Source organism: Nannobrachium achirus (assembly GCF_963921795.1).
Source record: "Nannobrachium achirus genome assembly, chromosome: 23".
NCBI lineage: Eukaryota > Metazoa > Chordata > Actinopteri > Myctophiformes > Myctophidae > Nannobrachium > Nannobrachium achirus.
The window spans coordinates 23457992-23471134 of record NC_137830.1 but is presented as its reverse complement, the minus strand read 5'-3'; the positions used below and the strand labels follow the sequence as shown (position 1 = coordinate 23471134).

Below are 13143 nucleotides of genomic sequence, written 5' to 3'. Positions count from 1 at the left end.
AGCTGTCACTAAAACTATGCTTAAACCTAAACCCAACCCTAACCTCACAAATACTCTGCTTAACCCTAACCTCACAGAAACAATGCCTAATCCTAACCTCAAACTCCTGTTCTCTTGGGCAAGAAAACACCTGGGACAGACATCCTCCCTGTTACATTAGCTTATTGTTTTCTATTGAATCACTGTTTGTACAGAACCTTGGTAAGATTGGATGTGCATGCGCTATTGCACTATTGTTCAAAAACACTGAGTGTAGGTTAGCGGTTCCCAAACAGTGTGCTGACTGAGGTACACGGTGGTGAGACCAGAGGTTTAGTGTACTATACAAAACTATACCAAAAGTGATTAATACACTTCATCAGTCCTTTGTGCCCAGTCATTTCCCAATACAGAGGCAAATAGCCAAATTAAAATGTATTTTAAACTTTTTATTTGGAGTTTGTAAATGAAGATTTGAGATTTTGACTTGCCCTTTGTTCTGCCTTGGATACAAACAAATAAAAGCAGTTTCTCACAGATGACTGGAACTGCATCTACTGACATTTAGTGGCTGAATGTCGTCTATTGTTAGACATTATAATAATGTGAGCATTATTTTCCAGGTGACTCCTCGCTCCAATACGTTGCCCTCTGACCCTCAACGCCGAGCCTTCGCCATGAGGAAGATGAGACAGGAAGTCAACGACATCCTCACTCAGAGCCCTGTGGAACTCCACAAGGTGACATTTAACCCCCGGATCCTCCAGTTATTTTCCTCACCAGAGTCGTGCAAATTTCCACAAGTTGATTTTAACCTGAAGCAGTGTGAAATGGATAGCTTCATAGTTATGTATAAACTAGTGGGAGATCAATCATCAACAATCTGTTCCATCCTAAAGACTATATGCTTCATAAATCTATACAAGTGCAGAATAAGTTAGCTTTTATTTTATTTATCAATGGAATGGTACATCCTGCAGTAATTAAATGAATGATGGTGATATTGATAATTATACATTTAAAAAGCTCTTGATTGAAGCGGCAGTAAATGTACCTGGCCACCCCCACGGAGTCTAGGGGTTCAAACATGAAGCCTGTACTGTACATGTTTAATCCAAACGGCCCATCAACACTTATTTCGTTATTTTGTGAATGGTTCCTAATCAATGAATCCTAGGTTCATTGTTTACCGGGTATCCTAGTTTCTTTGAGGCACTACATTCTTCTCTGCACTCTATGTATGCACCCTGGACGTGACCTGCGCTGTGCGTTGTCTCGGAACTTGTGGCGGAAGTGCTGCGTTATGGGACGTTATCGGTCTGTTTACATCCCCAGCGAAAAAAACAAAAATAGATCTTAAGTTGCTCTTAATAGGTGTAACGGTGTCCGAATTAATAGGTTTAATGTTGTCCGAATCCTTTTTTTTTTGTTTGGATATTGTTTATTGCGAGCGCAACCGATGGGAGTGGGAGACGTAGAACAGATTTTCTTCCAGCGGGGAATATGTTTGCAGGAACACCGTTCTGTGAAAAAAAGACAACTTCCGTCAAAATTCAGCCCCACCTCCTAGAACACTCTCTGCCTCATATCGTGGCCAGGCTTTTCTCTTCGCAGATGAGTAAGCCTGGCTACGCAAGGTTACTATGTATGTGACTATTTACCTCGTTGTTTATAGGCTAATGGCTAGGGTTCATGCTACCTCTGCTCCGATCTCGCACTTGTAAGTCTATCTGGATAGGAGCTTCTGCTAAATGCCTAAATTGTAATGGTACATTTTGTCTACCTGTCTGTGTGTGGTGTTACAGGTCACTCTAGAGAAACAGTCGGATCTGGATGACTTTGGCTTCAGTGTGTCCGACGGACTATTAGACAAGGGAGTTTATGTGAACAACATCAGACCTGGGGGTCCAGCTGAACTAGCAGGCCTACAGGCATATGACAGATTGCTGCAGGTACACACGCACACGCACACGCACACTCCATGTTAGTGGAAACTGAGATCACTTCTATTTGAAGTTAAAATTCCAAGGTTTTGTTGAATTGATGTAGAGGAGGAAAGTAAACCAAAAGGTGCTAGGTGATTTCCTGCATTATCCACGATACATTGTGATCTGACAGGCAAAACTACTGCTGTTGTTCCTTCCTTCCACGTATTTAGTGTAGTTGTTCAGTTTACAGCAGTCATTTTGTGTTCTCTGTTTGTTCCAGCAAAAGCAAGATGTTATATGCTAATAGTATTATCTCACATTTGGGCGAGAAAGAGAGAGAGAGAGAGGGAGAGGGAGAGGGAGAGAGAGGGAGAGAGCAGTAAACAAACTGCTGTCGTTTTCAATGCCAAACTGGTGATTAGCAAATGCAGTACAGTACTGTACAACATTTAACACATTTGCCTGTAGAGTCTGAATGTTAAAAATAGTCCGTCTTTGATCCACAGAAAACATTCATAATCTGTTTTCACTGTCGTAGATGTTCATTAGGTAATTTCTAGACTATTAATTTGAGGTTGGAATGTTGAATGTCATTTTATTATTATTATTGACAATGTCTCTCTCCTTCTGTGTGTGTGTGTGTGTGTGTGTGTGTGTGTGTGTGTGTGTGTGTGTGTGTGTGTGTGTGTGTGTGTGTGTGTGTGTGTGTGTGTGTGTGTGTGTGTGTGTGTGTGTGTGTGTGTGTGTGTGTGTGTGTGTGTGTGTGTGTAGATTAACCATGTAAGGACCAGAGACTTCGACTGCTGCCTGGTCGTTCCTCTGATCGCAGAGTCTGGGAATAACCTGGAGCTCGTCATCAGCCGGAACCCCGCCTCCTCTTCAGACACAGCCAATCACAACGACGGCATGGCCTCTGTCCACGTCTCTCAGCCCACCAACAGCGAGGCTGGCCTGTCAGAGCTCCTCGTCAACCATGGAGAGGAGGGGCCTCTTAGCTGGAGCCAACCAGGAGATGGGATAGGGGTGGGGCTTGGGCAGGTTAATAGCTCATTATAGCAGGAAAAGAAACTAAAGAATTTAGTTTGAACCGGTTCTAAACTGGCTCTATACTGTTTTAAAGCAGTTCTAAGCAGGTCAGATATTCACAACAGAAGAGACAAATGAAAAATTAGATTAGGAAAAAAAAGAAAAAAAAAAGAATTAAAGGACTAAACCGGTTTAACTGGTCCAACCCAGATGGCAGTAGACCCTTCATTGTGCTACACACCTTCTGGACCACCTGTGATCCCTAAAACCCCTAAATGTTTGACATTGAACTGCGACGCCAGCCTGCACACAGAGCCTCCATGCCAGTGGTTCTCAATTTTCCTTTTTAAGGACACCCAGTTTGGTATGAGCGCTCCGGGTCCATTCGGTTCCACTTTTATGCTCTCGGAGTTATAGACCTGTGAAGGCCAATTTATGCTTTGAGCGAGTGTCAAACGACATGTCACACTTTGTATCTGTCTGACTTGTGAGCTTTCATACTGTCAGCGACTCGCCGACACGGCAGCATTGCCACAAAACGCGAACAAGGAAGTGCATCTTTCCTTACCAATCAGAGTACGCAACCTTCTATGAAGGAACCTTTGTTTTTGTTTTTCCCAGAGGTACACGACACTATCGGCGGAGTTCCTTCATGATATATTTTTTGTCACTTTCGCCATACGACAACGCCGACAAGACACTCAAAGCATACATTTGCCAAATAAAGGGTCCATTTGTTTCCTAACTATCAGTTATTTAACCAGGGACGCCTTGGAACCCCCCCCCCCTCAAGGACCCCTGGGGGTCCCCAGGCCCCACTTTGAGAACCACTGCTCCAAGCACACAAGACATTCTCCTTGGCACCAAGATGAGATGAGACGAAATAATCTTAAAAAGTCCTGGAATAAATTCCTTACCAAAAATGTCTTCACCAATGTGTTTGTAAAGGTGCTTGCAATGGATTCAGAATCATGAAAAAAACGTAGTTTGACCCCTCACATGCTACTTAAAGCATCATTATTTGGGTGTGTTTTGTCCTGTATAGTTGAGTTAATGGGACCCCAACTTTCAGCAGCTGTCACGGACTGAATTTCAGCCTGGTGAGATGTGTTACTAGACACCTTTACAAACACATTGGTGAAGAAATGTCTTGGTAAGGAATTTATTCCAGGATTGGACATTATTTCTGAAGATATTCCCTGACTGAAAGGAGTAAGAATTGAAGCAACAACCTTCTCCTCACCACTCGAGATTAAGAGGAGACGAAGATGAGACGAAGGGCACAGGAGTAGAAATGGAACCAACAGCGCGAGAAGCACAAGAACTGGTCCGACTGCTGTACCACTGTACGATGATTACCTCAACTACAGTACTGCTGTACCGCAACGACTACTACGGTACAAATGTACTAAAACTACTACTGCTACTGTACTACTGTACTCCATCTGCTACTACATTACTACTGTGCTACAACTGCTGTAGTACTAATGGTACTACAACAACTTCTACACTACTCCTGTACTTCAACTAACTATTACAGTACTCCTACACTGCTACAGTATTACAGCACACTGCAGTACGACTACAAGCCCTGAGTGGTACAGAGCAGAACCCTGGACCACACACAGATGGACAGACAGACAGGACAGGTCCTGTGTGTGGGATACAAGCTGTACTGAGTAAAAGAGCTTGCACACTGAGTCTGCATTTTTCCTATGCGTTTTTAAAATCCGCCATTCGATAAGAATCATCACGCACTGCCACCTTGCACAATGAGCCTGTTGCGTATTCCATTTGTTTTGCCAAACAAAACAAAACTATCACCAAGCAGTGAGTATGATTGTGTGGAAATAGTACACTGTGGCCATCTTGAGATTGCGTAAAGAGTCATGAGCGTTTCATCCGCTGATCAAGGAGCTGCAGGATTATCCCGATCGTTTTGAGCTTTATTTCTTTCCCAGTTTAATGCATTGCCATACTGGAGCCACATAAAAAAAAGAACATCACTAATTCCACGATCCCAAACAGTGGCTGGCAGTAGGGACACATTTAGCATTCCAAATTGTATAATTGCATCAAAAACTTGCATGCTAACAGGCAATGAGCCTTTCCTGAATCCACAGACTTCATTCTTCAGGGAAGGCTACAGCCTCAAAACACTGCAAAATCAAACGACAGACAAAGGTTTAATGGGAGGCAGTATATGAACGTGGTTGACACAATGTTGTATTACATTTTTTCACGTTCGACAATTTGGGACAAAAAATACAGACTCAGTATGCAGAATCAGAATCAAGCTCTGTAAGGGGCCATGTCCACAGAAAGCATTTTTTGAGCTGGCAGCACTTTTCTGCCTTGTATTTCTATGGTAAATACACACAAGGAACACTCTTCTTCCCAGTGCCACACCTTGTGTTTTTGGAGCGCCATGGGTGCCTCAAGTAGAAAACAGTTCATAATTTAGAGAGGAGAACCACTTATCAATGCAACTTTTCCAACCGACCAATCTGAATCAAGGAAGAGGATGAAAAACTACAGACATAGCAGAGGACACAGGCTAATTGCCTGTGACCCTTCCCCCAGATCTTCATCGAGATCTGACGCCAGAGCCAATGGCAAGGAATCGTTTCCTGGCATCCATATTTATGGTTCTCTGTATTTTGGTCAGGCTGTTTGTGCTAATAGCGCAGATGATGTGACATTCAAAAACATTAAGCATTAAAGCACATTGTGCCTTCTGTGGACTCAGCCCCTAAGACAGGTTGTTCAGTGAGTGACAAAGGTTGATCTGTAGTTGTACTGTGAAGCCACTGACTGAAACACTGGAATATTAAAGTAATATAATGATGATGATGATAATGATAATAGGAGGAAGAAATGTTTTCTACTGTTTACACCTGTTGGACTGGCCAGTTTGTTAGCTGCGTGCGTGTGTTTATGTGTGTGCGTGCGTGTGCGCGCATGTGTGTTTGTGTGTACGAGGCCAGTATTAGCCCCTCCCTTCTCCCTTCATCTTGGCTTTGCCCTGCCCCTTATCCCTGTCAGACCCTGATTGGCAGTCATACAGAGAGCTCTGTGGTTGGCCAGCAGACATATGGCCATTCTGGTTGGCCAACAGAGAGTGTCAGCTGATTGGCTGGAACCAATCAGAGCAGAGAAAACGGAATTCTGCCCATCTGTGATTGGTTCTCCAGAACCTGACCAATCAACAGTCCGGAAAGCCAGGCATGCCCCCTTCCCCCCACCCCCCACACCTGTTGAGTAAACGTTGATCAAATATGTTAATCAATAATCAATAGATGTTTAGAACGATCAATCGTTGTCTGTTTTTCTATGTTTGTTTGTTACCACGGACTGAACCTGGGAAAAAAATAATGTACAATAAATAAAAACCAGTTCAGTTCAGTTCCATAGCAACACCCTCCTAATGATGATGATGTTACACAATAAGAGAAAAAAAAATGCCTGGAAATAGGCAGACTGTGTTTGTGCGTGTGCATGTGTGTATGTGTGTGCGTGCGTGCGTGCGTGTGTGCGTGCGACCATGTGTGTTCTTGTTTTTTCAGTGATGTCATATACTTCCTGCTCTCACCTCTTAATCTGGACTCACTATTTAAACTGGCCAATCGAAACCCTCCCTCCCTCCCTCAGCGCCAACAGCCAATCAAACCCTCCCTCGGCACCAACAGCCAATCAAAACCCTGCTTTTAGAACAGCTGCTCTGGGGATCGTAGCATATGATTGGCTGTTGTACTCGTTTGAGAAGTGATGACCTTGCTGAGGGTGTGTGGCTTGGTTTGTGGGATCTCTAAAGCCATAATGACACTGTTCACCTAGCTCTGTGCGTGCATGTGCGTGCGTGAATGCTTGTATGTGTGTGTGCGCGTATGTGTGTGTCCGTGCGTGCGTGCCTGGGTTGTGTGTGTGTGTGTGTGTGTGTTTTCCATTGCAGGGATTTGCACCCTAGAATTTTTCTTCAGCAAGACATCTCCATTTATTGGCCCACACACATATATTAACAGCCAACACACACACGTACAGTATATACTGTACACACACCAAATAAATCTCACTTTGGCACACACAAATTACTGCACAATTCACTATTATAAACGCCCCACACACACACACACACGCACACACACACACACACACACACACACAGGTACTTGTAACACTGCCAATTAAAATAGTGGGTCAGAGTATATTAGTTTAATCAGAACCTCGTAGCTTCACTTTAAATCCCAGAAAAGAAACCAACCAACTGTATTTTTATTTGAAATGAACAGGGACGTTGTAAAGTATTTTTGTACAAATTTAATACTTTGGTAGCATGATATTAATGTGTATGTATCTGTAACGAACCCTTTGTATGGACAAATACTGATCATGAATAAAAGAATCAAGAGGAAGACTGCTGATGTTCTGTGGGTACAATGTAACACATAATATAAGTCGATATTTTAATCTACAATAACTCAAATGATCACATACTGTATGTAACGAGTCTGGATTTGCTCTGGGTGAGGGAGAGAGAGTTATACTTGGAGTGTACAAATAGACCCTTACGAGTCCAAATGGACGTCCATTTGGTTCTATTTGTGTACACTTTGGAACCCCCTGATTGGACTCATTATTAAAGGGAACCGTTAAGGAAAAGGAGCGTTAAGAGGTAGGGCTGTCACAATTATTACATAATCGTCTAATCACAATTATTTTTGCATAATCGTCATAATCGTTTCCATGTTGAGAAATGTTAATAGTTTCAAACACTTTCAAAAAGTATTGGAAATGGCAGATCTACAAGCTCACAATGCGTCGCGATGCGATGCATTGTGAGCTTGTAGATCGGCTATGATTACAATGATGTTCCTTTTTTTCCCGTTTCTTCCTAAATTATATTTCTTGTTGGGACACATAGTTTCAGAACCGCTGTCATAAGTAATTGTCCTCACTACTGCCACGGTTGACAAAAGTTCGCCACGGGGTATCGTATGCACTGGGTATCCACGGTATCCTGTTCTCCGTGCACTTTGAAGTACGCACGCGCCGATATCTCTCGCCTTGAATATTATTCCCCTCAGGGGAATCGAACCCAAACCGTGGGTTTGTTGCATCCGTGCTCTACTGACTGAGCTAATGAACGGATGATGTGACTCCTTTTTTGTGCATTTATCTATGACGTGGATAGTGGGGTAGGCGTGGATAGTGAGGGACTGAATATTTACTATTCTGTCCATAACGGCACATAACTCGGTAACGCGGCTCGTCGCGGCAACTCGGCTCGCTAGCGCTCGCCTCGGTGGCGACTCACGGGGGTCATCGGCGCCCAATACCGCGCTGCTCCGTCGGGGTCTGTGGCGTGGAGCGTTACACCGGGGAACAGAGAATAATTGGCATCTGGTTCGAGCCTGGGATTCACCTCAGGTTTTATTTTTGCGCTCCTCTGAGGTTGACCACTAGATGTCGTCATTTTACTACTAATATCTCTGCATTGGTGAGTTATTGGATACTGGATATCCAAGTATCCTGGATACTTTCTGCATTGAAGAGTCTGAAAGCACGTGAATATTTCGCATTAAGTGCGTTGATATCATTCGAACCAGGTGCACCATGCATGGTACTTTAGTTGGAAAAGCTCTTGACTCATCAACAGAAGGTCATGGGATCAAATCCCACTACTGGCACCTCTGTATCTGAGCAATTGACACTGATGGTTTGATTTTTCTCTCCTTTAAATGTCCATTGTCTATGACAATGCATTGGGCGCTTAAAGTTAAATATTTCAAAAACTACAAATTATTTCAAAGTAAGAATCTCAAGCATGTATGTCCACAGTAAGGTGGAATTTTTGAATTGTGAATCAAGTTGCTCGGTTAAAGTGTAGGAACAGTGAGGTGCCAAAGTTTTCAGATTTAAGTTTTTAAAGTTAAATATCTCCAAAACTACAAAACCTTTCAAAGTAAAACGTTCAAGCATGTGTCCACAGTTAGATGAATTATAAAAAGTATGAATGGAGTTTCTAAGTCTAAAATACGGAATAATAAGAATAACAGCGACCCCCGACAGGCCTTGAACCTGCCAACGGTCTGAGGTGAAGACGATCATTCAAGTGCACCACACCACTGATCCAAGGCACCTTAAAGCCCTCAACAGCTATCTCCTGTTGCTTTTGACTTGTTTGCTTGTGGAAGTATCAAAGTACTTCAGCAAGGTAGGAGGACTGGGATGTGAACTCGCAACCTCTATGCTGGGAGTCTGACCCAGACCGCTACACTGTCTCTAACTGCAGCTTATTATTGGTGCTTTTGAAAATAGCCTAGGCTATAGTTACAACCAGTGTGGATAAGAGGTCATTAAGATGCAGGCCTTGAACACAGAAAGTGATGATTCAAAACCAGTATTACATTTTCTCCATCTTTTTCCTGGCTTTTACCTTTATCTATACTTTCAATAAATAACAAGACAGAATACATTACAAGTATGCACCGCAGTAGTGCAGTGGTAAAGATATAGGAAATATATCTCAAAAGTCCTCAGTTCAAATCCAGTAAAGACATCTTAACAATTTTTACCTCTGTCTAATATCTTTTACATTAAATAAAAAAATGTCTATGATTGTGTAGCCCCCACAGTTAGTACCAGCCATGAACCAGCGACAACAGCCCTGCTAATTGGGCTCAGCCCTATTAGCACGACTGGTTGTGCGTTGGATTGGCGAGTGGGGGTCCCGGGTTCAATCCCCACTTCCGCGTCTCACTACAATTTGGCGTTGTCGGCAGGATGAGGAGCGTGATATCCTCGCGTGAGGGACAGGTCCACGTCGTGTGCGGCAGTCTGCGGCATGAAGTGTGAAGCACAAGGGCGCGCTCTAAAGATCAGGGGGGTGATTGTAGCCTCCACAGTTAGTACCAGCGTTGTAGGAGCGACAACAGCCCTGCAAATTGGGCTCAGCCCTATTAGCACGACTGGTTGTGCGTCGGACTTGTGAGTGGGATTCCCGGGTTCAATCCCTGCTTCTGCGTCTCACTATAATCGGAATCATCATTCTAGTTAAATAAAACAATGATTCTGAGAATGATACCTGAATGTCACTCAATTTTATCGAGTAGTTTTTAAGGCTGAAATCATTCTGAGAATATTGTCTGAATCCAACTCAATTTTATTAAGTACTTTTTATAGAGCTGAGTAGTTGACTCCACCCCTTTCCCTTGATTGATAAGTTGGTTACCTGCTATGCAAAGCATGCTGGGAAAAGCATGCTTCTATGTTTCCAGGGGCATTTTCTAAGCGTTCGTGAGATAAAAATGCTAAATGTGTCATTTCCATTTGTATGCCTTGGCAAGCTGACTGACATACGTCGGAATTTGATTTGTCAGTATTTGAGCCTAAACCCTAACTCTAGCTGCTACGGTGCTAGGTTAGGGTTGAGCTCCCTCTGTATTACAATATGAATTACTCACATTGATCATATTAGATTAAATAAATTAATATGAGTTATAATTACAAGTCAATATTATTACTCAATAATACTAATTGTAACAACTGTCCATAATTTTATTAAATAGCTTATGTGTAATATTGTAAACTGTGTAATATTTAATCAAAAAGTGCCAAATTGAACAAACGTGATAAATTCTGTGATTAAGTTACAGTCCTTACACATAGAGGGTTCTGAGTTCATATCCAGCGTAATCGTACTTTAATAAACCATTCATTAACTCTAAACCTTGCCTTTCATTTCTGTGATTTTCTAAATGGGCGGGTCTGAACAGTACTACTGAGACTATATGTGTGTGTGTGTGTGTGTGTGTGTGTGTGTGTGTGTGTGTGTGTGTGTGTGTGTGTGTGCGTGCGTGCGTGCGTGCGTGCGTGCGTGCGTGCGTGCGTGCGTGCGTGCGTGCGTGCGTGCGTGCGTGCGTGCGTGCGTGCGTGCGTGCGTGCGTGCGTGCGTGCGTGCGTGCGTGCGTGCGTGCGTGCGTGCGTGCGTGCGCGCGCGCGTGTGTGTGTGTTTGTGAGACGGAACCATGAGGTAAAGTGGTACTAAAATTGTCTTGAATGGATTGACTCTGTGAACTTCTCACTGATGTATATTGCCAATCTTCTCTGTATCGTTCCAATTTTAGCCCAAAGACAGTACCCTGTTGCATCTGAAATATCCTGGAATTAGAGACAGTCAGAACATGATAATTAAATATCCGAGTGGTTGCTAAGGCTTAAACCTGTATACTATTGTATTATGAACTAAAATGTATATAAGATATTTTGAAAAGCATGGTGGGGCCCCTTTAAAAATGTACAAGAGTAGTTTCAGTGAGTTAACCTTGATGTAGTCATGGTTATGATATCGGCCTTATTGCTAGGAGGTCCCCAGTTCAATCCCAGCAAGAGTAGTTTAATAATTTTACATAACTCTTTTACCTTCATCTAATATCTGATATTTTAGTGAATATCATGCAAGAGACCAGAATTATCGGGAAACATGTTGGAGTAGTGGTTAAGAAGCAAGTCCTATATTTTGGTGGTTCTGGGTTTGAATCCACTGAGCATGTTTTTCCAAGTTCAAACTGTAACTACCACAAGCAGAACTATTTGTTGATTACTTTTTTCTTTTATTTTCTTCTAAAGCAGGGGTTAAGATACATAGCTCAGTTGCTTAACGCTGGTTTTTGACATTACCGAAACGAAGCGGATAAAAGCGCAGAACTTTTTTTTAGGCTTCTTTAGGACCTAACGATGGATTTTATAAGGGTAAACATCATGGATTTTTGATGTTTACCCATATAATATCCATATCAAGTTGGGCTCCCATAGACTTTCTATACAGGAGGAAAATACCCAGAAAAGAAATCTGCTTTAAGTAGGATGTGAGGGGTCTAACTAGGGGTTTGTCATGATTCTGAATCCATTGCAAGCATTTGTTTTGCACAAAAATCTTTCCTTGGGCGAGAAATGGCCCCCAAAAACACCCAAAAAACAGTGAAAAATGATGACTCATCACTAAACTCCATTTCCATTTCTCGCCCAAGGAAATATTTTTGTGTAAAACAAATGCTTGCAATGGATTCAGAATCATGACAAACCCCTAGTTAGACCCCTCACACCCTACTTAAAGCAGATTTTCTTTCTGGGTATTTTCCTCCTGTATAGAAAGTCTATGGGAGCCCAACTTGATATGGATATTATATGGGTAAACATCAAAAATCCATGATGTTTACCCTTATAAAATCCATCGTTAGGTCCTAAAGAAGCCTAACAAAAAGTTCTGCACTTTTATCCGCTCCGTAACGGTAATTTCACTAAGCCATTGCACTAACAGGGCTTGCGATCAGTATGTTCTTGGTTTGAAACCAGCAAGAACATTGTCCTGAGTTTTAGGTGGCATGATAGAACAGAAAGCTTTAAGACCACAGTGGAGCAGTGGTAAAGATACAAGTGTTATGCACTGGAGGTTCTGGGTTCAATACTGTCAGGGAACCTTTCTCACTTTTAAGGGGCCCCACCATGGATCTTCCAGGTCTTCCCAGTGTCTCTTCCAGCCCCCAAAAAACCCATTAACTCTAAGCCTTGCCTTTCATTTCAGTGATTTTCTGAATGGGCAGGTCTGACCGTCTGAACGGTACTCTTTTGAAATCGAGCTCATTTCCTATTGGGCCCCCTCGAGAAGGGGCGGTACTTTTTGGGAGGCTATATTCTATTGACACGATATATATATATATATATGAGTTGGAACCATGAGGTAAAGTGGTACTAAAATTGGTTTGAATTGGATTGACTCTACATGGTTCTCATTGTGGTACCCTGCTAATCTTCTTTGTATCGTTCCAGTTTTAGATGAAAGGCAGCGCCCCGTTGCCAACAAAGGTCGTATTTGTGCAGCGTCTGAAATGGCTTGGAAATAGAGACAGACAGAACATGACATTTAAATATCTGAGTGGTTGTTTAGGCCAAAACCTGTATAAAACCGTGTTATGGACCAATGTTTATATAAAATGTATTTTATGAAAAGCATGGTGGGGACCCTTTAACTAATCTTTCACTGGAAAGTATGCAAGATAACTGTTTAAATATAAGACATGGTGGTACAGTGGCGAAGAAATATGGCCGAGAAGCAGAAGGTTCCAGACATTTTCCCAAGTTTTGACTGGTGCTTGTAACCCAATCTTTTACTAAAAGTAAAAAAATAAATAAGTTAATGGTATAGTGGTTT

General features: G+C 42.5%; 1 protein-coding gene across 1 annotated transcript in view; it reads left to right on the top strand.

Moving 5' to 3' along the window:
* Nucleotides 1–3390, top strand: part of grip1 (glutamate receptor interacting protein 1) — a gene marked incomplete at its 5' end in the record, with an annotated part of 65561 nt that extends 62171 nt beyond the window's left edge. The window contains 3 exons of the mRNA XM_080754598.1: nucleotides 603–719; nucleotides 1785–1931; nucleotides 2679–3390. Coding sequence (XP_080610724.1) covers nucleotides 603–719; nucleotides 1785–1931; nucleotides 2679–2963 — 549 coding nt within the window. The 3' untranslated portion in view covers nucleotides 2964–3390. The remainder of the gene's footprint in view (nucleotides 1–602; nucleotides 720–1784; nucleotides 1932–2678) is intronic.
* Between the last annotated feature and the right edge of the window lie 9753 nt (nucleotides 3391–13143).